Source organism: Rhinatrema bivittatum, chromosome 3 (assembly GCF_901001135.1).
Source record: "Rhinatrema bivittatum chromosome 3, aRhiBiv1.1, whole genome shotgun sequence".
Lineage (NCBI taxonomy): Eukaryota > Metazoa > Chordata > Amphibia > Gymnophiona > Rhinatrematidae > Rhinatrema > Rhinatrema bivittatum.
Window position 1 is genome coordinate 214,238,084 of NC_042617.1, and position 26,047 is coordinate 214,264,130.

The following is a 26,047-nucleotide window of genomic DNA, read 5'->3' on the forward strand; positions in this document are numbered from 1 at the left end:
ACATGGTGGGCAATTAATAGATATTGGAAAATTATAGTTGGGGATAATAGTTCCTTTTTCAGTAATGTACTGTATTGTTAACTAATAGATAAGTGGATGAATGTTGCATGTACTGTAAATACTATTTCTATGTGTTAACTGATAATAATGAGTTATACATGAAAAAGTATAGCAGATTTGAGGTGTATTGTGCTGAAGGATAAAGGGTGATCTATTTAGTAACAGTATGAGATTAGTTATAGTTTAGGGTTGAGGAGTGGTTTTCAGATAAATGAGGTATCGTGTATTTTATATATTAAACTCATGTATGAGTACCATGGATTGTATGTAAATTGAATTTTTATAATATTTTCAATAAATATGAATTTTTAATTCAAAAAATTGATGGCATTAAATATTATAAGACAACTTGGGTGCTTTTTTCCTCCCCTTTTTTTTTTTTTAATGTTTGTCTTAGAAAATGTCATACTCAAATACACATGGGAGAAAAACAAACAAAAAAACCTACAAAATTACACTGTTTGGTTTTTGGATACCAACTATGATTCTTACTCAAAATGGACACTTCAGAATGGTCTTTAGCAATTTATCTCGTCCACAAAAACATCCTCATCCAATTCTGTTCTCTTCTGCTGGTCAGATACAATTTTTTCCTTCTGTTTATCTGCTTGAGACAGCAACTGTCTGCTGTGCAGGCATGACCTTGGCGCAAGGAATCAGAATGCATTTGCTGAATGGAAGTGACTGGAATTGTGCTCTGCAAGTCAATCAATGCAATGCTGTTTCTTGCCTATTGGCTTCTTCCTCTGTTTCATCCCTAAATTTACTGCAGTGTTCCTATTTCCAAGACCATGATGGAATACTGAGGTATATAGTTCTGTGGAAAGTTTAAGAAATATTATCTGTAATGCAATCTCAAGTCTGCCTGTCTGTAAAATGAAATCAGCCTTTTCTTTTCCTTGAACACATCCTACTTCTGCAGATTAAGGGTGAACTTCCACTGCTGTTTTAGAGATGGACTGCAGATCTCTACTGTAAGACCATTTTTGGCATTCCGACTGTCTAGACAGAGATTACTGCCCACATGTCGCAACTTAGAGTTGTTTTCAATTTGTTCCCATTTCTGTAAAAAAAAAAATAAAAAATTAAAAGATTGTTAGGTTTTGTAAGATATCACAAGACATGTTTTCCTATTTTGCATCCCCTAATTTTTTAATGAAGCTCTCGTCAGAGTACAGAGCACAGAACAGCTAGTGCAATGAAGTATTGTTCAGGGCATCAGACACCAATAGTCAGACATCCTTTGGGAGTCTGCTGCTCACCTAGAAGAAATTTTGGCATATTTTGAATTGTTTGGCTGTAGCAAATGGTGCAAGAAAATATATATTGCACCTTACAGCAGTAGTGCTATCTTGATTGTTCAATAAAATGTATCCACCTGTTACTTCAATCCTATTATTTCATATTTTGATCTTACTACCATGTTTCCTCTTCTTGTATGGACTAACTTAATTCACTTGTATTTCCTGGCAATGCCATTTTTTGCTCATTTTATAATGACCTGAGGAAGAGTGTATTAGTTCTTGAAACCTAGTCAAGAAATTTGTTAGTCCAATAAAAAGGTATCACTTTCTATGTTTTGCTTTTATTGGTTAGTCTTTATTTCTGGGCATTCAGCCATGTTACTTTATTCTTTTTTTTTTTTTTAATTTTCAAATTGTCACATATTTAAATGCACTATATTTCCAAAGAACACGGTATAAATACCCAAAAATATGTTTACATAGAGTATATTATACCTAAATATAAGAAAAATGGGGGGCAAAGAGCACAGAGTGAAGTAAACAAATTACTATAATAAGTAAACGATAGGTTCTTTTTTTTTTTTTTTTTTAATTTTTAATTTTTCAAATTTTCAAAATCAGAGCAAGTTTTAGGCTTACTTACAGAAAAAAAAATGCAATAATCTAAACATCAAACCAATTACTGCAACAATACTTAATAACATCCCATCAATTTAATACATTATTGCATTTCATCGTATGAAATATATGGCTTGGGGACAGAATTTTTAAGGAAGTTCAAAAACAATATCTAACATGCAGTAATAGCTTTACGTAGTTAAAGGTACTATTTTTTTTTCTGTTCCATATTAGGGCTTAACTATGGAGGGAACTATTACCCTCCTTGCATTCAGAAAGGATTTTAACTGTTCAGGATATTGGAAAGCATATATATCTTTCCCAGATCTAATAATACACTTACACGGATACTTCAATACATAGGAAAAACCCAAAGCTAGGACTTGAGATCTCATTACAAGAAATTCACGTCTCCTAGTTTGGGTTATAGGAGCGTAATCAGGAAATACACGAATATTTGCCCCCCGAAACTGGTTCTGAATATTCTTGAAGTACCTTTTCATTATATCATTTAAATCTTTTTCTACAATGAAGGATACCATTAGAGTAACTGTTTCATAGTATTCCATTGTTGAATCCTCTAGGAATCTAGTTAGATTCCCTTCATTAGTTTGCAAAACATTTCTATTTTTATTAGATGTTGGTATATAATATAACTTATTCACTTGGGGGATTTCTCCCTCAGGAAATTTCAAATTTTCAACAAGGTACTTTTTCAATGTTATATACGGAAGTTCCCCAACAATTTTTGGAAAGTTGAGAAATCTCAGGTTTAAATGTCTAGAGTAATTTTCCATGTATTCCAACCTTCTAGAAATCGTAGTAACATCTTTTATAATCTTTACATTGCAGTCCTGATTTTTCTTTACTTCAACCTCCATCAGAGCCAGCTTGGGTTTAATTTCTTCTATCTGGGTTTCACATGATATTACTTTCTGCTCAACAGTTTCCAAATTATCCTGAAAGTTACCAATCACATTCACTAACGCCGCCATAATATCCCATATTGCTTCTAAGGTGATTTTCTCTGGCTTAGACGGCATTTGAAAACGGGGTCTTGCTACAAACTCACCCGCCCTCAATACTGGTGATATTCCGGCCAGGCTACTCTCCCTCTCCAATGCAGAAGTAACGCCTCTCGATGTTCCATCGTCCTCACTCCGGATCGGGGTAGAAACGGGGGGCATATCCTCAGCCTCTGCCCCTACAATTCCGGGGACCTCTCGTTCTTGCTCCGGCGTTTCTTCCTCTGCCGCCCTCTGACCTCCCTGCGCCGAGCTCAACAATGGCACGTCATGTGCCTGCGTCTCGGCGGCCTCCGGGCGTGTGGGGGGGGGGAGCAATCTCGGGTTTACGAGGAACTGGGGGGCTGAGAGTCACTTCTCCAAGAGAGACCAGCGCTTCCTCGGTAGGTCCCTCAGCGGAGTTCGCTCCCCCAATTTCCAGTACCTTCGCCAACGCATAGGTTGTAATCAAACGCTGTGCTGCCATAAGCTCCGTGTCTGAGGGATAGGTACGGAGCTTACCCTTTCTTTTCGCGGGCATTTTTGCAAGAAAAAAGAATTCAAAAACAGCGGAGCTCAGCGTGCTAGCGTCTGCCTACGCCACCATCTTGCCCCCCAAAACGATAGGTTCTAGCAACTTTTTCACTTTTTGTATCGATCCTTCATTGGGGGTACCATATGAGTGACCAGTCAGAAAATCCCTGAGCTGGTCAGGTTCAAAAAATACATAGTTGTTATTCATATACCTAACACAACATTTACTAGGATATTTTAAGACAAAACGGGCACCTAAACTTAGGTCCCTCTCTCTCATTACTAGAAACTCCTTTCTTCGATTTTGTGTTAGTTTTACAACGTCAGGATATATCCAAATTTGTGCTCCATAGTACAGGGCTAACCTATTTCTAAGGAACAGTTTCAATACATGGTTTCGGTCTGTTATAAAAGCAAATGAAACAAGCATAGACTTTCTTTCCTCAACTTCTGAGTCATTAGATAATTCCAACAATTCCGATATATCCAAGGTATTTCTCCTTTCTTCTTCTGGATCACTTCCTCTTTGGGGTAGATGATATATCTTTGTGCAAACAGGTAAATGAGATTCAGGTATTTTCAAAACCTGTTTCATATGTTTTAAATAATTCAGCGGGAGAAATCCTTCTAATCACTGGGAAATGTATTACTCTTAAATTCAATATTCTTAAAGTGTTCTCTATTTTTTCCATTCTCTTCTCAAAAGCCAAATCAGTCTTAATAATGTTTTGTTGTATGGGATATTCTTTCCTCATGGTTTTCAATCTTAAGGTTGTAAGTACCAATCCGATTGTTATTAATCATTGTCTAATTCTTCGTTTCCATTGTAGTGATTGCTAGCGATTTTAATGCTGACTCAATTGCCTTTAAGGCAGACCAAACATTGCCCAAAGTTAGTTTTTCAGGCTGGCCCAAGTTTATACTCACAAACTCTGGGTCTGTTTGGGCTCCTCTCACTTCCCCAATGATTTCCTTCTGCATCACAGCTATTGATAATTCATGTAAGCTGCTTCTGGCTCTGTTCTCCCAAGGAGCCATGCCTCTGCTCAGGGCAAATAGCTCCATAATCCGGAATACCCATGACTCCTGCGGCCATCTCTTCTTCTCTCCCGGCTGCAATTTCCACCGAAATCGCCTCCTCAAGCTCTCGATGTAAACCGCTTGGGGCATTCGTTGTTCCGGGAGACTCATCGACCTATGCAGGGTGCACTGGTCTGATCGATTCACGCAGGCTCAAGGTGACGTCCAGGGTCAGAGGGGACGGTGTTCGCTCATCTCCCATCCCCCCAGCGACCAGCCCCTCCGGCGTTCATGTTGCTCCGTCGAAGAAGCCCTCTATTTGTCTTTGGAAAGGGTCTGTCTGGGTAAGCTTGACATTGCTCCCCTGACTTTCCCTTTCCTCTTTGTATGTGGCATTTTTCAGCGGAAAGAAAATATTTTAGGTAATTGACGCCAAGAGCCTGCTTCCTCGACGTCAAATCGGGCGGCCCTATTTATTTTTATTTATTTTATTTAAACTCTTTTCTATACCGTCGTTAAGCTAGAAGCCGTCACAACGGTTAACAATAAGGCACTTAAAAATGTAGCTTTATTTTAACATCTAGACAGGTCCTTGTAAGGTACGGTACAAAGTTTCATAATAGCTATAAGATGCTAGGTGAGGTTGTGTGTTTAGGTTTATCAGGTCGGTTCAAAATTATTAATAATCTACATGTTATCTGTTACTGCTTAAAAGTAAAACACACTCATGAGTAGGTGTGTTGTGTCAAAGCACAGACTCATCGCTTTCTGCAATTCTTTGGATTCTATTCTCCCTTCTCTTTGTGGTATGCTTGTTTAAATAGCCATGTTTTTAGGCTCTTTTTGAATAGTTTGATGTCTTTTTGCAATCTGATTTCTGATGGCATGGTGTTCCATAATGTAGGCCCTGCTAATGATAGGGCTCTATCCCTTACTTGAGTTAGTCTTGCAGTTTTAACGGAGGGAATAGTTAATAATGCCTTGTTTGCGGATCTCAGGTTCCTGTTGGGGACGTGTACTTTCAGTGCAGTGTTTAGCCATTCTGTCTTTTCGACATGGATTAATTTATGTATGGTACATAGTGATTTGTATTGTATTCTCTGTTCAATGGGTAGCCAGTGTAGTTCAATTAGGGTATCAGTGATATGGTCCCTTCTATTTTTTCCAGTCAGGATTCTTGCCGCTGTGTTTTGCAGTATCTGGAGTGGTCTAATTGTTGTGTATGGTAAGCCTAGGAGTAGGGCATTACAATAGTCAGTGCTTGCAAAGATTAATGCTTGTAGCACTGAATGGAAGTTGTTTGTAGTTAGCATGGGTTTTAATCTCCCAAGAGTCATAAGTTTGTTGTAATCTTCTCTTATTTTAAAGGATATATGTTGTTTCATATTCAGTTCAGTGTCAATCATCACTCCTAGGTTGTGTACTTTTTCAGCTAGTTCAATCTTTTGGTTGTTTTTGAGTGTAATAGGATTTTGGATGATTTCTAGATTTTTTCTTTCTAGATGAAGGAATTCTGTTTTCTCTATGTTAATAACTAACTCCATTTGGTTGAGAAGCTGTTTGATAATATCTAGATACATGTTGGCTAAGTCCAGAGTTTCTTCTATTGTGTTGTCAATGGGAAGGATTAATTGAATATCATCAGCGTATATGTAATGTGTTATGCCCAGTCCAGCTAAAAGGTGGCATAGTGGCAGCATGTATATATTAAATAGTGTGGCGGATAGGGCCGACCCTTGTGGGACTCCTGTTTGTAGTTCTATTTTATTTGACATTGTATCTTTGATCTGTACTTGGAAGTATCTGTTATTTAGGTATGAATTGAACCACTTAATTGTATTGTTGCTTAGTCCTATTTCTTCTAGTCTGTTTTATTCTTTTTTTGTGTCTTCTGATTTATTTTACATCTTAACATTTTGACACTGACTCCTATTGTGTCTAGACCTTTTCTCAGATCCTTTCCTGTACTATTTGTAAATGGAAAAATGGAAGGATGCTTGGCTACTCTGTCTACACGTACTTAATCCTGACACAGCTGATGAAGGTTCAAGGGGAGGAAATAAACTTAACAGTATGAATCTTTTCCTGGTGCTTCGCATGAACCACTTATTATGCTTGCTTTGCCTATTCTATTTTAAAGTACGCCTATTGCTTATTTTGCATATCATAAACATGCACTTGCCATAAAAATAATATACCATGTTCCACTACAGTTCTATGAATTATACATACTATGAGGCCTATGCAATAAACTAACGAGTACATTAAGGCCTTCTTGTACAAGTTAATAATAGTAAGCTATGTAGTAAGTCCTTAATGTGCACGTAAGATGTTTCCTCATGAAAATTAGCACGACCTTGTATGTAAATGAGAGAGCATTATATTCAAATTAGGCTCTACTGGGTCCATAGGAAACAATTTACCGTATTTTTCGCTCCATAAGACGCACTTTTTTTCCCCCAAAGGTGGGGGGAAAATGTATGTGCGTCTTATGGAGCGAATATAAAAAAAAAACCAAACAAAAATCTAACAAACACCCCCCCGACTCCCCCAAGACCTGCCGACTTAATTTCCTACAACCCCCCCCCCCCCCCAAGACCTGAAATTAATTTCCTGCAACCCCCCCCCCAAGACCTGCCAAACGTCCCTGGTGGTCCAGCGGGGGTCCGGGAATGATCTCCTGGGCGCGGGCCATCGGCTGCCAGTAAACAAAATGGCGCCGACGGCCCTATGCCCTCACTATGTCACTGAGACCGACCGCTGCTATTGGTCGGTCTCAGTGACATAGTGAGGGCATAGGGCCGTCGGCGCCATTTTGTTTACTGGCAGCCGACGGCCCTATGCCCTCACTATGTCACTGAGACCGATCGCTGCTATTGGTCGGTATCAGTGACATAGTGAGGGCATAGGGCCGTCAGCTGCCAGTAAACAAAATGGCGCCGACGGCCCTATGCCCTCACTATGTCACTGAGACCGACCAATAGCAGCGGTCGGTCTCAGTGACATAGTGAGGGCATAGGGCCGTCGGCGCCATTTTGTTTACTGGCAGCCGACGGCTCACGCCCAGGAGATCGTTCCCGGACCGCTCCTGGACCCCCGCTGGACCACCAGGGACGTTTGGCAGGTCTTGGGGGGGTCAGGAGGGTGGCAGGAAATTAATTCGGCAGGTCTTGGGGGGGTCAGGAGGGTGGGGGGTTGCAGGAAATTAATTCGGCAGGTCTTGGGGGGGTCAGGGGGGTGGAGGTTGTTAATTTAAAGGGATGGGGGGGGGGGTTTGGGGGTTCCCACAGAAAGAAAAATTTTCTGATCTGGGGAGTGGACCGAAATGGCCCTCCCCAGACCCGAAAACAAAATGGGGAGAAAAAAAAAACCTATGCACTCCCCTAATTTGCTCCATAAGACGCCCAGACGCAGAGCCGGTTTAGCACAATTTTTTTTTTTTTTAAATTTTCCCCCTCTGAATCCTAGGTGCGTCTTATGGTCAGGTGCGTCTTATGGAGCGAAAAATACGGTAATATGCACTATATTCTGTGGTTCTGGTAAAGTAAATTTGCTTACCTGTAAACAGGATTCTCTGTAGATAGGATGAATTAATCATTACGTGTGGGTGAAATCATCATATGGTGCCGATAGAGACCCATTTCTCATGGGAGTTACCGCATACATGTACTGTCTTGTGAGCCCTCTTCCAGAACTTAAATGTCAGCAGTCGACTTTCCAGGGATGCGATGGGTATTAAGAATGGCTAATTCATCTTATTGTCTATAGAGAACCATGTTTACAGGTAAAGGAAAATTGGTTCTTACCTGCTAATTTTCGTTCCTGTAGTACCACGGATCAGTCCAGACAGTGGGTTGAGCCTCCTGTCCAGCAGATGGAGCCAGAGAAAAACCGAAAGGGCATCCCATATAAAGATAGCGCTCACCCTGCACCCCCTCAGTATAAGCATTATCAAAGCAGAAAAAACAAACGCAAATCGAACCAGAATAAGATCAAGCAAGTAACAAAACCAACAAGGCTAATATAATGAGAACACTGAACAGTGCAAGAAAAATCAGCTCTTGTCTATGTGCAAGATACATCCGGTGCCAAATCATCATGTTACATCAAAGTTCTGCAAGGAAGACGACATTCTCCAGAGCTAAAAAGGAAAAAACTACGAGTGAACTGAAAAAAGAAATACGGGAGGGAGTCTGGACTGATCCGTGGTACTACAGGAACTAAAATTAGCAGGTAAGAACCAATTTTCCTTTTCCTGTACGTACCCGAATAAGTCCAGACAGTGGGAAGTACCAAAGCTTCCCTAAGTAGGGTGGGACTGAGACACTCCCGCTCGGAGCACATGTCTGCCCAAAGGACCAAAAACTGGTGCCTGAACATAAGACAATAATGCCGAGCAAAAGTATGCATAAATTTCCAGGTAGCCGCTCTGAAAATTTCCTGAGGAGAAACCAACTGGCTCTCTGCCCAAGAAGTAGCCTGCGAACGCAGAGAATGGGCTTTTAGTCCCTCCGAAACTGGCCAGCCCCGACAAAGACGCCGATGCGATCGCCTCCTTTAGCCAGCGAGCAATGGTGACTTTAGAGGCTTTCTGACCTTTATGAGGACCACTCCATAAAACAAAGAGATGATCGGAGACTCTGAAATCATTAGTAACCTGCAAGTACTGAAGGAGAACACACTTAACATCCAAGCGTCGGAGATCAGAACCCGATGTGCCAGCAATATCCTCCGGAGAAAAGGCAGGGAGCTCCACCGACTGATTGACATGAAAGGAGGAAACTATCTTTGGCAGAAAAGAAGGGACAGTCTTTAGAGAAACCCCTGAATCAGAGAATTTCAGGAAGGGCTCCCAGCAGGATAAAGCCTGCAGCTCGGAAACCCTCCTGGCTGAGCAAATAGCCACGAGGAACACAGTCTTAAGCGTGAGGGCCTTGAGCGTGGCCCGACGGAGGGGTTCAAAAGGTGCCGCACAGAGAACCCGTAAGACCAGGTTAAGATTCCAAGACGGGCAAGTAGCCCTGACTGGCGGATTCAAATGCTTAGCCCCCTTAAGAAATCGAACGACATCTGGATGGGTGGCCACTGAGTAACTGTCCAGCCTGCCCAAGAGGGAGCCAAGAACCGAAACCTGAACCCGCAAGGAGTTGAAAGACAACCCTTTAGAGAGCCCGTTCTGAAGGAAGGAAAGAATCAGAGAGACCGGGGGGCCCTGTGCGTCGATACCCCAGCCTCCATGCACATATTATCAAAAACCCTCCAAACCCGAACATAAGAAAGAAATATCGAGGTTTTACGGGCCCGCAACAGCGTGAAAATCACTTCCTCCTTGTAGCCCCTCTTCCTCAGCCGCCGCTGCTCAAAAGCCAGGCCGCAAGAGAAAAGCGAGCTGCCTGATCTAAAAATACTGGACCTTGTCGCAGGAGGTTGTGGAGGTGAGCGAGACGAAGAGGGCCGTCCGATGCGAGATTCATGAGGTCCGCAAACCACGGTCTCAGAGGCCACTCCGGCGCTATGAGAATGACCGACCCGTGGTGAAGTTCTATTCTTCTGAGAACTTTTCCCACCAAAGGCCAAGGAGGGAATACGTAAAGGAGGACATCGCTGGGCCAGGGCAGGGCCAGAGCATCCACACCCTCTGAGCAGGGTTCTCTCCTGCGGCTGAAGAACAGAGGAGACTTTGCGTTTTTCAGGTTGGCCATCAAATCCAAGTGGGGGACCCCCCACCTGCAGACGACTAGATCCATCGCCTCGTCTGACAACTCCCACTCTCCGGGGTCGAGATGCTGACGACGGAGGAAATCGGCTTGAACATTCTCTTTTCCTGCAATGTGGGAAGCCGCCAGGCGGTTCAAATGGCGCTTTGCCCAAGTGAACAATAGGCTGGTCTCCAGGGCTACCAGGTGCCCCCCCCCCCTGGCGATTGATGTAAGCTACCATGGTGGCATTGTCGGAGAGGACTCTCACCACTTTGCGACGGATCAATGGAAGGAAGAACTTGAGTGCCAGTTGAACCGCCCGGGCCTCCAGACGATTGATGTGCCATTTGGATTGGATTGGAGACCAAGAGCCCTGCGTCGACTGAGATTGACAAACCGCTCCCCAGCCAGAGAGGTTGGCATCCGTCATCACGACAATCCATTGAGGAGTCTCCAGGGGCATGCCCCTCGACAGGTAGTCAAGAGAGAGCCACCACTGCATGCTGATGATAGTAGACTTGGGAAGTGGTAGGGGCGCCCAAAACTCCTCCAAAACCAGCTTCCAGCGGGCCAGTAAAGCTTTCTGCAAAGGACACATATGCGCAAACGCCCAGGGCACAAGATCTATAGTGGAAGCCATTGAGCCCAGAACGTGAAGGTAATCCCAGGCTGTGGGTATCGACAGAGATAAAATATGCTGTACCTGCTGCATGAGCTTGAGTCCACGGACTTTGGGCAAGGAGACCTTGGACTCGCAAGTGTTGAAGCGAGCTCCCAGAAATTCCAGAACTTGAGAGGGCAAGAGGTTGCTCTTGGAGTAGTTGACTATCCACCAGAGGGAGGTGAGCACCGACACCACCCGACTGACCGCCATCACACAGAGCTGCTCAGACTTTGCCCAGATGAGCCAATCGTCCAGGTAGGGTTGGACCAAGACCCCCTCCCTCCGGAGAAAGGCCACCACCACCACCACCATCATCTTGGTGAACGTGCGAGGGGCAGAGGCGAGCCTGAATGGGAGAGCTTGGAACTCAAAATGTCAGCCCAGTATGTCGAAGCGAAGATACTTCTGGTGTTTCTTGCGAATCGGAATGTGAAAGTAAGCTTCTGTGAGGTCGAACGAAGCCAGTAACTCGCCAGAGCGAAGTGCCGCAATGAACAGCCCTCAGGGTTTCCATCCGAAATTGGGAAACCTTGAGCGCCCGGTTGACTCTCTTGAGGTCCAGAATTGGTCGGAAGGAACCGTCTTTTTCTTGGGGACGATGAAGTAGATGGAATAGTGGCCAGTTCCCTGTTCCTCTGGAGGAACAAGGACTATGGCCCCGAGTTCCAGGAGCCTGTCGAGAGTCTGGCACACCGCTGGCCATTTTCTACTGCCACATGGAGAGATCAAATGGCTGTCAGGAAGATCCCGAGCAAATTCTAACGAGTAACCTTTGTCAATCACATCGAGGACCCACTGATGATTTTGGCCCATTCCCCAAGGAAAAGGGACAGACGTCCACCTAAGGTGGGAGCGAAGGAATGGGACCTGCCTCATCTCATTGCGAGGACTTGGTGGTGGATCCATGGGGATTGCCATCCCGGAATGGTAGACATCCTCGAAAGGAATGAGACCATGCCTGCGATCTGGAAGAGGCAGGACGTTGAGAGGACCCCCTCGTTTTGCTGTACCTGCGTTGACCCCGAAATCGAGAGCGCAAAGGAAAAAAGGATTTTGACTGTTTAGGGCAGTCCTCAGGTAGCTTATGAACCTTGTTATCACCTAAGGATTTAATAAGCTGTTCCAGGTCCTCCCCAAAAAGCAACTTACCCTTGAAGGGGATAGTGCCTAACTGAGACTTGGAAAAGGTGTCCACTGCCCAGTTACGCAGCCAGAGGAGCCGTCTAGCGGAGACCGCTGAGACCATAGCCCTGGCCTGCACCCGAGATCATAAAGGACATCAGCCACATATGCAATCGCACCTTTGAGCTGCTCCACTTGTTTGGCCTCTGCAGACGGGAAATCCTGGGTGCTGAGTAGTTGTTGAACCCACCTGAGGCTTCCCCACTGCATGAGACTGCTACAAACCGTCACCCGGACACCTAAAGCCAACACCTCAAAGATCCTTTTGAGATGTACTTCCAACTTGCGATCTTGAAGATCCTTTAAGGCTGTGGCCCCTACAACCGGGATGGTGGTGTGTTTGGTGACAGCCGACACCGAAGCATCAACCTTGGGGACTTTAAGCATCTCAAGAGCTGTATCCAGAAGGGGATATAATTTATCCATTGCCCTGCCCACGTGGAGACCAGACTCAGGAGCCTCCCATTCCCTGAGCAGAAGCTGCATAAGCATAGGATGGAAGGGAAAAGTACGGGATGGAGCTCTCAGACCCGCCAGGACCGGGTCAACAGTACGGGAGGAAGCGGCAGAGGCGGGCTCATCAATTCCAAGTTCATCCAGAAGTAAAGGAATAAGCGAGTCCAGCTCCTCCCCGCTTAAACAACCTCAAAACCCGTGGGTCATCTCCCTCCATGGGGGGATTATTAAGAGAACGATCCGGGTCGGCATCTGGATCGGGCAGCGGTGTGGGAAGAGGAGGGTCAGGTGGGTCCGACCCACCAGGTACAGTCCTGACCCTAGTAGTACCCTGCAAATCTGGGACGCCAGAGCCCTGGCTAACAACCAAACGAGGGATTTTTGCTGGTGGGGGGCCCGGAGTGGGATCCTCCTGCACCTCCAAGCTTGCTAAAAAAGACTTATGTAAAAGGAGCACAAATTCTGGTGAAAAAGGAATATGTGCTCTGCCGGAACCCTGGGCGGGAGGGGCCCCTCAGGGAGGGTCAGAATCAGCATCAGGAAATCCCATAGGGCTTAAGTCAGGTGGTAAACGACAAAAATCCAGCTCCCCTCCCCGAGGATCCGAGTCTGCTGCGAGGTCCGGGCACAAAATGGCCACCGCTCTCACAGTTTTTTGTGTGGAGGAAGGCCCGGACACATGCTTGCCGACCCGACCTTGGGTCGTCGACTTCAAAGGAGCCATGGAGGGTCCCTCCCCTCCGGGCAAGCAGAGCCCGTCGCGGGAGAGCCGCAAGGCAGGCTCCCCGCAGGCAAGACAAAACGCTGACCTCGGCTGTGTGTGAAACAGCTGAGCCTAATTGCTGCGAAGCAGGGAATCTGACTGAACGGCCTTGAGTCACTGCTTTCCCTGCCAGACGGCCTGGAGCCGTGAAGAACTACCTTATTCCACCTTTTATACTGAAAGTAAAAAATTCTGCTGTCTCTCTCTTTTCCTTTTTTTTTTTTTGTTGAGAAACAGCTAAACAGGCTGAAGGGTTTGTGCCACAGCAGAGGAATTAAAACATCTCTGCAAAGGACTTGAGGAATAATCCCATCTCAGGGTCACCAATGCAAAAGAGGGGGAGTGACTGGCCCACCAGTATCACCCCTAGGCAGGGAATTAGGCTAATGGGTAAGAGACCTAGGCTGAATTGCTCAAGGGGACCCCCCCCCAGGTCTCTATAAGAGCCTGGAGACAGAACTGTCTCCAGAGAAATGAAAATTCACTGTTCCTATATATTTATTTATTTATTTGTTTATTTAACACTTTTCTATACCGACCTTCATGGTAGAGACCATATCAGATCGGTTTACATCGAATTGGGGAACTGAACCAAGAACATTAACCAAAAACAATAGGTTGAGCATGAAAAAACAAAGTTACATTTAACAGGGAAATTAAACTTGGAAGCATAGGCTGCTGGAAGGAAGGAAAGGCTTGAGATAGCGGAGGAATTATTAGTATAAACAAAGCAGAGTCAGGGGGCTCTTATTCTGGACATGGGTAATATGGAGATCCATTGCTCCTGAAGGAAGTTATATTTATTTATTTTTAGAAATACTTGCTTGGCCCAGCGAAGAGAAAACAGAAGATTTCACAAGAAGAAAAAGAAATATCACTAAGAAGAGGGAACTGCAGGTTCATCCATCTGCATCTGCTGGAACCAGAGAAATACTGAGGGGTGCAGGGTGAGCGCTATCCTTATATGGGATGCCCTTTCAGTTTTTCTCTGGCTCCATCTGCTGAACAGGAGGCTGAACCCACTGTCTGGACTGATCTGGGTACGTACAGGGAAAGCAAAATTGCTTACCTTGTGTTATCCCAGGACAGGATGTAGTCCTCACATATGGGTGACATCATCAGATGGAGCCCTGGTATGGAAAACGTCTGTCAAGAGTTTCTAGAAACTTTTGGCCGGCACCGTGAGCCTACTGAGCATGCCCAGCATGCCATGATATTCTCAGCCACAGGGGTCTCCCTTCAGTCTCGTTTGTTGCAATATGCGTGAGCTAAAAAAATAAAATAATAAAACGTATCGAACCCAACTCTGCAGGGAGGTGGGTGGGTTCTGTGAGGACTACATCCTGCTGTCCTGGGATAACACCTATTACAAGGTAAGCAATTTTGCTTTATCCCAGGACAAGCAGGATGATAGTCCTCACATATGGGTGATTAGCAAGGTACAGGCTGAGTCATTCTTATAGTGTACCAACAGCATACAACCTGTGCAACAAGCACAACAACTGGTGTACTGCTGGAAAAATGAGGCAGCCTGAAATCACAGCAGGATGGATGTAGAAGGAGTTGGAGTTATACTGGAAATAAGTTCTTTAAGACGGATTTGTCCAAAGGCTGAATCTTGTCGTCCTTCTTTGTCCAGACAATAATGAGCTGCAAAGGTGTAAAGGGAACTCCATGTTGCAGCTTTACATATGTCAAGAATGGGCATTGAACAATAGTGTGCTACTGATGTGGACATAGCCCTTACTGAATGTGCTTTTAATCGCCCCTTGAGAGGAATCTTTGCTTTTTCATAACAGAATTCAATACAGTCTGCTAGCCAGTTGGAGAGTCTGTTTTCCTACCGCAAATCCTGGTTTATTTTTGTCGAAAGAAACAAAGAGGTGGGTGGATTTCCTATGGATCGCCGTGTGGTTTAGGTAAAAAGCTAGTGCACATTTACAGTCCAAGGTGTGTAAGACTCTCTCTCCCTGGTGAGAGTGAGGTCGTGGAAAGAATGTAGGCAAGACTATTGACTGATTGATATGAAAATCTGTCACTACTTTTGGTAAGAATTTGGGGTGAGTGCGAAGGACTACTCTGTCATGCAGGAACCTTGTGTAAGGTAAGTACATAACGAGAGCTTGCAACTCACTGACTCTTCTAGCCGATGTAATGGCTACTAAGAAAAGTACCTTCCATGTAAGGAATTTTTCTTCACAAAAGTGTAGAGGCTTCAACGGTGAGCGCATGAGCCTTGTTAGTACTAATTCAGGTCCCATTCAGTGACCGGTGGTCAAATGGGAGGCTTAAGATGAAGTAAGCCCCTCATGAACCGACTTACTAGGGGTTGTGCTGTTATTGGTGCATCCCCTATTCCCTCGTGGTATGCCGCTATGACGCTTAGGTGTACCCTTACAGAGGATGTCTGGAGACCAGAATCCGACAGGTGGTACAGGTAATCTAGTAAAGAAGAAGTGGGACAGGAGAAAGGTTCTATACCCTTTTGTGTGCACCATTTTGTAAATCTAGTCCACTTAAAGTGATAAGATTTACGTGTGGAAGGCTTTCATGAAGCTACAAGAACTTTAGAGACTTGTGTTGAAAGATTAAGTGGTTGTAGAATTAAGCTTTCAACATCCAAGCTGTTAGGGCAAGAGTTGTCAGGTTGGGATGACGCAACTTGCCCTGATTTTGAGTGAGGACAGTGGGCTCTGTGCCCAGGCGTATTGGTTGTGAGATCGAGAGGTCGAGGAATATGGGGAACCATACTTGTCGAGGCCAGTACGGGGCTATGAGGATCATTGTCCCTCTGTCCTGTTGTAGCTTCACGAGAGTTTGCGCTATGAGTGGAATTGGAGGATACGCATATAGAAGACATGTGTTCCAGGGGTGAGCAAATGCGTCCCTGGGGACTGTTTGTTGACATCTGTGGAGGGAGCAGAACCTTTCCACTTTGTGGTTCAGTGTGGACGCAAAGAGGTCTATGGTTGGGCGACCCCAGCGTTGAAAGATTTTGCTCGCTACACGTGGGTCCAGCGATCATTCGTGGGGATTGAAATTTTGATTGAGATCGTCCGCTAGGATGTTTTTGATGCTCGCCAGATAAGATGCTCGGAGATTTATGGAATGCTCCAGAGCCCAAGCCCAAATCTGTACTGCTTCCTGGCAGAGCAGATAAAAGCCTGTGCCTCCCTATTTGTTTATGTACCACATTGCTACTGTGTTGTCTGTTTGTATCAGCACAGTCTTGTTTGAGAGGCAGTCTTTGAAGGCATAAAGGGCATATCTCATTGCTCGAAGTTCCAAGAAGTTTATCTGTTACTGTTTTTCGAGTGTAGTCTACGCCCCTTGTGTTTGAAGGTTGTTGACGTGAGCTCCCCATCCCAGGTTGGAAGCATCTGTAGTCAGGACGACTTGTGGATTTGCCTATTGGAATGGGAGACCAGCTTTCAACGCTGTTTGATTTGTCTACCAGTGAAGCGATAGACGTAACGGATTGGTGATTTGAATTGTGTACGACAGTGGTTGGAAAGCTTGTAGCCATTGAGATTTCAAAGTCCATTGAGTTCTCCTCATGGCTAACTTCGCCATAGGAGTGACATGTACTATCGAGGCCATGTGTCCTAGTAGTATTAGAATTTGATGGGCGGATGTGAACTGGTGATGAATCATAATGTTTCCCAGTCGTGCCAAATTGTCTGCACGGTCGCTTGGAAGGGAAGCTTTCTCCACTGTGGTGTCGAGGTCTGCTCCAATGAATGTGAGGAGTTGAGACGGCTCGATGTGGGATTTTGGATAATTGATGAGAAATCCCAAAAGGTGCAATAGTGTTATTGTGATTTTCAAGGCAGAGAGAGCTCCCTGCCTGGATGGACTTCTGATTGGCCAATCGTCTAGGTATGGAAAAACATGAATGCTGTTTTTTCTTAAATGTGCAGCCACTACTGCTAGGGATTTCGTGAATACTCGAGGAGCAGAGGCCAGTCCGAATGGTAGGACTCGGAACTGGTAATGATACTTTCCCACTACGAATCATAGATACTTGCGATGTTGTGTGGAAATTGGTATGTGCGCATAAGCGTCTTGACGGTCCAGAGAACAGAGCCAATCTCCCTTTTGAAGTAACGGAAGGATGGTTCCCAGAGATACCATCCGAAACTTTTCTTTGTGTAGAAATTTGTTGAGATTTTGGAGGTCTAAGATAGGGCGAAGGCTGCCTGTTTTCTTTGGAATGAGGAAATAGCAGGAGTAGAACCCCTTGCTTTGTTGAGATCGGGGCACTGGTTCGATGGCCCTGGCAGTCAGCAAAGTAGAGAGTTCTACTTGGAGTTGAGATGTGATGAGAATGTTTGACCAAAGTGGAATGGGAGGAGAATGTGGGGGTATCGTATTGAATTTTAGGCGATAACCCCGATGTAGTATGGCTAATACCCATTGATCTTTTGTGATGAGACTCCATTGGTGTTGGAAATAATGAAGTCGACCTCAGACTGGTAGGGAGGGCATAGGGTTGAGAAAGAGGCTGCTGTTCTCTTGGCACAGTTCAAAAACCCGCCAGTTTGGGGTGGTGGCTGGGTCTTTTGCTGCTTCGGCTGACGTGGATGACCTTTCTGTGAGAGACGGTATGGACGTGCTGAAGAGGCAGGAGGGTAATACCTTCTTGGTCTGTAGAAGGGTCGCCTCGAGTCTCTGTGTGGTGGACGTCTTAGGGAAGTTGTCTGATCTGCTGGCAATTTTGATAGCTGACGGAGAGTCTCATGATGGTCTTTCAGCTGAGATACCGTAGCTTGGATCTTTTCCCCGAAAAGATGGTCTCCAACACAAGGGAGATCTGCAAGCCATTCTTGGACTTCCTGCCTAAGGTCAGAAGCCTTAAGCCAGGCCCATCTTCTCGCATTTATTGCAGAGGCAGATAGACGAGTTGATGTTTCGAAGACATCATAGGCTGTTCTCACCTCATGCTTGCCAGATTCTAATCCCTTGTCAATTAACATAGCTAAAGGTAGTTGATGTTGTTGTGGGAGGCTGTCCACAATACCCTGTACTTGTTTCCATAAGTTCCGTTGGTACTGTGTCATATACAGCTGATATTCTGCAATACGTGCTACCAGCATGGACCCTTGATAGACCTTCTTCCCTAAGGTGGCAAGAATTGTTGCTCCTTTCCTAGTGGGACAGAAGAATGAGGTTTTTGTTTTCGAGCCTTCTTCTGAGCAGATTCTACCACTACCGAATGGTGAGGTAGTTGGGGCTTCTGATATCCTGGAGCATGCTGGACTAAATAAGTGGCATCTGTTCTCCAATTCACTGCAGGAACTGAGCAGGGGTGTTGCAATTCCAAAAGGACTTGATAGATTGGGATAGCCATAATTTCCTTCGGCGCATCTACAAACTGCAGTACTTCTAGAGCCTTATGTCTAGTATCTTCCTCTGTGATTAATTCAAATGGAATTGTATCTGCCATTTCTTTGATAAAATTTGTAAATGACAAATCTTCTGGAGGGGATTTCTTTCTCTCCTCTGGTGGAGAGGGCTCTGATTGCAGTTCCTCTGACTCAGTGTCCATGTCAACATCCTTCCAATGTGTATATTGAGGATGATAAGGAACTTCTTCTGGTTGGACATGATGCTTCGATTTAAACACAGCCTTTGTTGGGATGTGTTGTGGCATCGTTGGAAGTGAGGGCATCGATGGGGAATCGATGGGCCTTGATGCATTGATGAAAATTGATGCCTTGTATCCCCCGATGGACCAGGATGGATTGGCATCGGTGTGTCCTTGAAAGGCATCGAGGGTGTCTTTGGGACTCGATGTCGATGGAGCCCCGATGGTCCTGGGGCAGAATCGGAGTCTCCACCGTCATCCTCCAATGATCTGGGAGCAGGAATAGCTGGAGTCATCGGTGGGGTTATCAGCATCGATGGCTGCATCGATGGAGTCAGTGCAGTCGGTAAAGCTTGTAATAAGGCATCGAGTCTATTCAGCAAAGGCTGAAAAATCGACTGCTCCGATGATGGTGTCGGTGCCGGCACTGGCACCGACGGCACTGTTGGAGGCTGTAGGTTCTTCAGAGCCTCAACGATGGCCTGTTGGACTAAAGAAATCACTTCTTCCCTTGAAATCGGGGCAGTAGCCACTGCTGGAGCTATTGGCACTTCCACGATGATTCGTGGTGGCACTTTCTCTGACACCGAGCCTGGTGGAGGTTCTTCGTGTACAGCCGGTGAAGTTGGCTCTAGTATACGGACTTTCTTGGGCATCGGCTCGATGGATTTCGATCCTGACGTCGATGGTTTACCATCCGCTGGGTCGATGGCGATGCCACTTTTTCTCCCAATGACTTTTCGATGTCGAAGACGATGCTATCGATGATATCGACGGTGCTGGTGATGGACGGTCGTCGGCCCGTATTTCACCTCGATGTTTGGTTACCGAGGGAGGTGTTACTCTTGGGGACGATGTCGATGGAATCTTTTTGAATAATTCTTCCATCTTATCCAAACGGGCACGCCTGCCCTTCGGTGTCATCTGGGCACAGGTTGAGCAAGCCCGGATGTCGTGGCCTGATCCCAGGCAGAGAACAAATACATAATGTGGGGCAGTAATGGACATAGTCCAGTTGCAATCCGGACATTTTTTAAACCCCAATGCCATGATAAAGTTATGGCCTAATAATGGTCGATGACCGGCGGGTATCGACAGTGGGATGATCGGAATCGATCAAAACTATCTGAAAAAATGTACTCACCGAGACTATGTCGAAAGGAGACCCAATTAGGAGAGAAATGTGACTGAAAATGTGAAAAGAAAAAGTTTTCTTCTCTGAGAAAACGTAAGGGAATTCTTTTTCCAGAGCTCCTGAACTGCTCTGCTACACAAGGCGGAAAAAAAGAGACTGAAGGGAGACCCCTGTGGCTGAGAATATCATGGCATGCTGGGCATGCTCAGTAGGCCTCAGTGCCAGCCAAAGGTTTCTAGAAACTCTTGACAGAAGTTTTCCGTATCAGGGCTCCATCTGTTGATGTCACCCATATGTGAGGAATACATTCCTGCTTGTCCTAGGATAATCAAACTTGCTTTCTCCGTTGACAAGCAGACAAGAATTAGCCATTATACATGGGAATTCTAAAACTAAGGGTTATACAGTGGAAGCACTCACTTAAGGCAACCCAGCTCTACTAGTAATCAGGCTACCCAGAACTGCTTGCCCAAACGTAGTGTCACTTCGGGACATGTCCAGACAGCAGTGGAATATGAAGCTATGCACATATGAGTAGCTATGCAAATATCTTCAATGGAAGTAGCTCTGAAATTAGCCAGTGAAGTCATTATGGCTCTCACTTTGTGAGCCTTGACAGCATCTTTAATCTGTAGGCCAGCCAATGCATAACAGTGCATGATACAGTCTGCTAGTCCTCTGGACAGAATTCATCTGGCCACTGCTATTCCCAATTTATTGGTATTAAAAGACAAAAATAGTTGAGAAACGTGACAGTGAAACTGAGCCCTTCTTAAACAATATGCTAGAGATCTCTTACAGTCTCTTTCTCCTCTGTGTAAATCTCTTGGGCCACAGAAGGGATCTAGACAGCTGGCCTCACACAATGTCGAGAACCATTTGAAATGATAGCATCACCTATTTATTATTTATTTATTTATAATTTTTATATACCGACATTCTTACATTAAAATGCAAATCATACCGGTTTACATAAAACAGAAAAAGCAGGAAAAAATATTTCCATAGTCAAATACAGAGAACATTTATAATAAAATTGTTAACAAATGCATAAGGTAGGAACTTGAAAAAAGGTTACTTAACAGAAAACCTAGTTAAAGGCTTTCTAATTGAGCCTGCCTTTCTCCTGTGTAATTAAGGTTGGAGATATCCTAATGGAATTGGAGACTGTACTGATTGATGGACAAGGTATGGGAACACCACGTGCCATGGCCAGGCTTGTACAATGAGGTTTATTCTTGCCTTGTCCCAAAGGACTTTCTGGACAATCCTGGTGATTAGAGGGATCAGATGCTATGCATAAAGCAGACACACATTCCAGTTTAGTAGAAAAGCATTGGAAACTAATCTGTACTTGCTTGGATGCAAGGAGCAACACTCTTCAATCTTTCTGTTGTCTTCTCAGGCAAATAGGTTGATCACCTGCTTCCCCAGCAACTGAATAGATTGTTCACGATTCTGCAGTCCAAGGACCATTTGTGCAGACGTAATACTCTGCTGAGATCATCTGCCCATTGTATTCTGAATTTGTGGAAAATAAGTTGGTTGAAGATGGGCATTGTGATGATCTATCTATGACCAGATTTGAATGGCCTCATGCAAGAAGGCATGAGAGCACTGCACCTACCTGTTTATGTAAAACATGCCAGCCAATTGTCCATCTGGATTAAAATTCTATTTCCCAAGAGGTGAGAAAAAGATGTCAGTTCCAGTAGGCTGATACATTGAGCACTTTTTACTGGGGTTCACAATCCTTGTATCCATGTATCTCTGGTGTGAATCCCCACCATCTGGTGGATGTGTTGGTAGACAGAGCTACTTAATATGGTGGGACATGAAATGAGAGACCTTGCCTCTGAACTTTCAGATTCATCCACCACTGAAGGGATATGCTCATCCTGATGGTCACCGAGATTTGGTGGGATAAAGATTGATAGAAATAATCCCATTGGTTTTGATGGCCCTACTGAAGGCCTTGCATGTGTAAAGAAGTTATATGCACCAAAACAGCCATATGCCCAAGCAGGACCAAGGCAGACTTTGCTGACATTTGGTCCTACTGAAGGAGAGACCTTATGAGACCCCTCAGCACTGCAGCTCTTTCAAGCTGGGAGGCATGCTTTCTCTGGAAGAGAGCCTATACAAGCTCCTATAAACAATCTATTGAATACCTAGGAACCTGAGAGACTGAAGGAGCCGAATGGTGGTCTTGAGGGACTCTAGAACTCCTGAAGAGGAAAGGCTGTTTCCAGCCAATTGTCCAGATAAGGGAACATGCAGGCATCCTGCCAGCAAAGCTGTGCTGCTGTAACCACCAGAAATTTGGAAATACCCTTTGAGGCTGCAGATAGGCCAAAGGGGAACACCTTGTTTTGGTAATTTTCTCCCTTCACCACAAACCTGAGGAGCTTCTGGTGGCAAGCGTGAATGGGGATGTGTGCAAAAGCATCTCTCAGATATACAACACACATCCAATCCTTCATTTAAATAAAAGGGAGGATCCATCTGGAGGGAGCTCATCTTGAACCTCTCTCAAACCATAAATCCAGTATAGGCCTCAATCCTCCTGATTTATTGTGGAGGAAATAATGGGAATAGAACCCCTGGCCACATTGTCGAAGGCACAGGCTTAATTGCCTTTTGCTAGATGAACTATTCCTCTTCCAACTGTAGTAGGGCAGATTGAGATGAGTCTGAATTAAAGACTGAAATCCATTGGGTAGGAGGAAGGTGACAGAAGCACAAGCAGTAGCCGTATTCTACAATTTTCAGGACCTTCCAGTCCCTGGTTATCTGGTGCCACTCTGAAAATGACTGGACCCTTCCCCCCACTGGTGGAGGTTGGAAGCTGACACCTCTCCCTCTGAGGCAATGAGCAGGAAGTTGCTATAGCTGTATAGGGGGCAGGGATCAATGATGGTGAAAAGAGCAGAAGTGGCATTTTTAGAAGAATGGCTGCTTCTACGAGAAAAACTAGCATCTAGACAGGACTGTCTGATCCTCCGCAGCTGACAGCACATGTAGCATGGATTCATGCTCCTTAATCAGACCCACATCTCCTTAACTTTATCACCATACAGGTTATCTCCTATGCAGGGAACACCTGCAAGATGATCATGCATATCTTCTCAGAGGCCACAATGGCTACTGCTGAAGTTCTGGGAGTGGAACTGAAAGCTTCATAGATGGAACAGATAAGATGCTTCTCACATTCCTCTGTCTCTTCCACTGCCCAATGAATGTCTGCCTGCTTTGGGTCTGATGAATTTGTCAAGGGCTTTAACTTCTGGATATATACAGTTACTGCATCACACAGAGTTGGAAAGCTACAACCTACACACTCAATTGGAAGACTGAACTATGGAAGACTTTTTTGCCAAACTGGTCCAATAACTTTGGGTTCTTTCCTGGGGCATGTAGAAATTGTCAATGGTGCACTTACCATTCTTCAGTACTGATTCAACTACCACTAAGTTGGACCACCCTGAAATCAAGCGTGGCTTGCTCTCTATAATTTTAAGTCCAGTTTCTAGGCCACTGGGGAGGCAATGATGTGGGTGTCTGTCACACGATTGTCTTGAGATCCTGGAGAAACTTATGAACTGAGATTACCACAGAGGTTGCAGAAACTGAAGGAGTTCAGACTTTTGTTCTTAAGTCCTTTTCTTTCCTAACACTTATGTCTAGAATCTTAAATATACAAGAATCTGGAGTAGCAGAGATCCTTTGGGGAGACAAGAAGTTGAGGATGGTATGTGTGTTGTGGTAGTAGGCTGGGGTCTGCTGTGGCAAGTCCAGAAGTGGATCAGATGGAATTCCCATGAAGTCCTCCTCATGTCCTGATCACAGGGCAAGTAATTAAAAGAAGCCACAACCCCAATAATGGAGGTGACAAAAGCGGGCAGTTCTACTGGCTACAGGCCTGGGGCCAATTGCACAGGGCAGCACACCAAATGGGGCAGTGTTGGGAGCAGGAAAAGGCCCATGATGCTGCCAGTGGACACAATCCCACTGGTGGCAGAAGAAGAGCATCTGTGGAGCCACCGGTGGACCTGATCCCACTGGCGGCAGAAGAAAGAGCTCTGTGCTGCCAAGAAAAAGCAGCATGGCCCTGCCGAAATCGATGTGTTCAGTGCTGCCTTAGTAAATGGAGAAACAGCACGGCCCTGCCAGAATCAGCAGCATTGCCAGCAGGGCTGTGCTGCTTTTCCACTTACTAAGGCAGCACTGACCACGCCGTCAATTTCGGCGGGGCTGTGCTAATGAGGAGGAAGAGGAGCGCGCCCTGCTGGAAGTAATCCAGTGCCCCGTGGCCAGAAGTCATTCCCTTGGCCATGGGGGCTGAAGAAGGAAACTCTGCTGCTGCTGCCTGCTAAGTCAAGGGAAGTAAGTGAGAGCTTGTATGCTTAAGTTTGAGAGAGTGAGAGAAAGCATGTGTGCTTGTGTGTGGGAGAGTGAGAGAGCATGTATGTGGTGGAGTGAGAGAAAGCACGTGTGTGCACAACTACCCCAGTTACTCTCTGCCTGATATTGGTAATCCATGACAATTTCAGGGCATCTGGAAATCAAAAGTTCCCAGGTATGGAGAGTGTGAATTTTTAAAATCCTTTTTAGTTTTATTTTTCAGGTGTTATTTGCTGTGTCTGCTGTTTTGAAATATTTTATTGGTGTTTGGGACATTTAAAAAAACTTGTATATTAGTTTTTAATTATTTGATCTTTTATTCATCAGTTTTTAAATATTAGTATGTTTTTAGTATTATGATCATATATTTATTTTATTTCTTGATTTTATTGTTGATGTTGAGGAATGGTGATGGTTCTGTTTATTTATTGTTGTACTGCATAGAGAGTCTGGCTTCTTCGGTTTCCATTTCAGTTTTTATCTGCGCATGTGTATTTTTACTTTATGGTTGCTCTATTCTGTATTTGGTGAGGGTCAATTTATGTTCTGCATGAGTGACTAAGGTGAGGCATTTTTCTAATAGGAAGTATATTAGTGTATTCGGGCTTTCAGAGGGTCAAGCCCACACCCAACACACATCACAATAGGCCTAATGCCATATGCGTTCCAAATGTTTTTGTTGCAGGGATTTCTAGTTGGCATCACTGCAGAGCATGTAAATATGTGATATTTTTACCTCAAAATACTGTGATATTTTTCATTTATAATATAAATCCATAACTCTTCAACTGTGTGTGTGGAATGGAGCGGGGGCACTGTGCAAGGCTATAAGGTTCACCTAGGGCACTTAGTACCTTGCACCAGACATGAGTTCGGTGGGGGGGGGGGGGGGGGGGGAGTGGAGAATGATGTCAGTTTGTAAAATTTATATCACTGAAGGGAGCTGGGTGGTTTTTGGGTGGGCCTGGGACAGAGAATGAATGACCAGGGGGTAGTGGTGGAGAGGGCAGCACAATAATTGTTTGCACAGGGCAGCAAAAAAGCTAGCACCGGCCCTGACTAGCCAAGAGGGGAAACATCCAGAAGGAACTCAGACCAGATAGAGTCTTCTTCTCCATGAAGGATCTCCCCTGGAGGAGATGTCACAATTACAATAGCAGCTGATTCTGAGGAATTCCACGCCAGCTGCATCAACAATTATGGAAGATCAACACTCCTCTGTGTAAATGGAGTTCTTCTGCATCATAACATCTGCAGTGCGACTCTTGAACTTGCATGCCAACGTACTCTAGTCCAGCACCATGGTTTTCCACATTGAGAGCATAGATGGTGCTTTGCAGTGTGTGCTCGACACTGACACCTTGGTCAGCCCCAGGTCTGGGTGAAGTAGTTGACTTGACACTATGGGGATCTTCTGCACCAGAAATGAAGAAGGCATCTGCACCCCTGCGGCTACCGTTGCATGATGGAACAGTTATACAAGCAATGCCATAAAGCCCAGCAACTTTGTTACTAAGAGTGGCTAATCTGGGATGCTTGGAAGTTCCTGGCATATTCATTATCTGCTGTTCACTTCCCAGAAGGAAAAGGTGGCGATCCCCAAGACTTGTTAATGAACCTATCCTTCAGAAATTTGTCTAAACCAAATGTTCCCAACCTTTTGGGGGGTGTGGATTC

At 45.0% G+C, this 26,047-nt stretch overlaps 1 protein-coding gene across 1 annotated transcript in view; it reads right to left on the minus strand.

Moving 5' to 3' along the window:
• Positions 1-281: 281 nt before the first annotated feature.
• The window catches only part of GALNT2 (polypeptide N-acetylgalactosaminyltransferase 2), a 463,548-nt gene continuing 437,782 nt past the window's right edge, over positions 282-26,047 (minus strand). Inside the window, exon 16 of the mRNA XM_029594179.1 lies at positions 282-1,123. Coding sequence (XP_029450039.1) covers positions 971-1,123 — 153 coding nt within the window. The 3' untranslated portion in view covers positions 282-970. The remainder of the gene's footprint in view (positions 1,124-26,047) is intronic.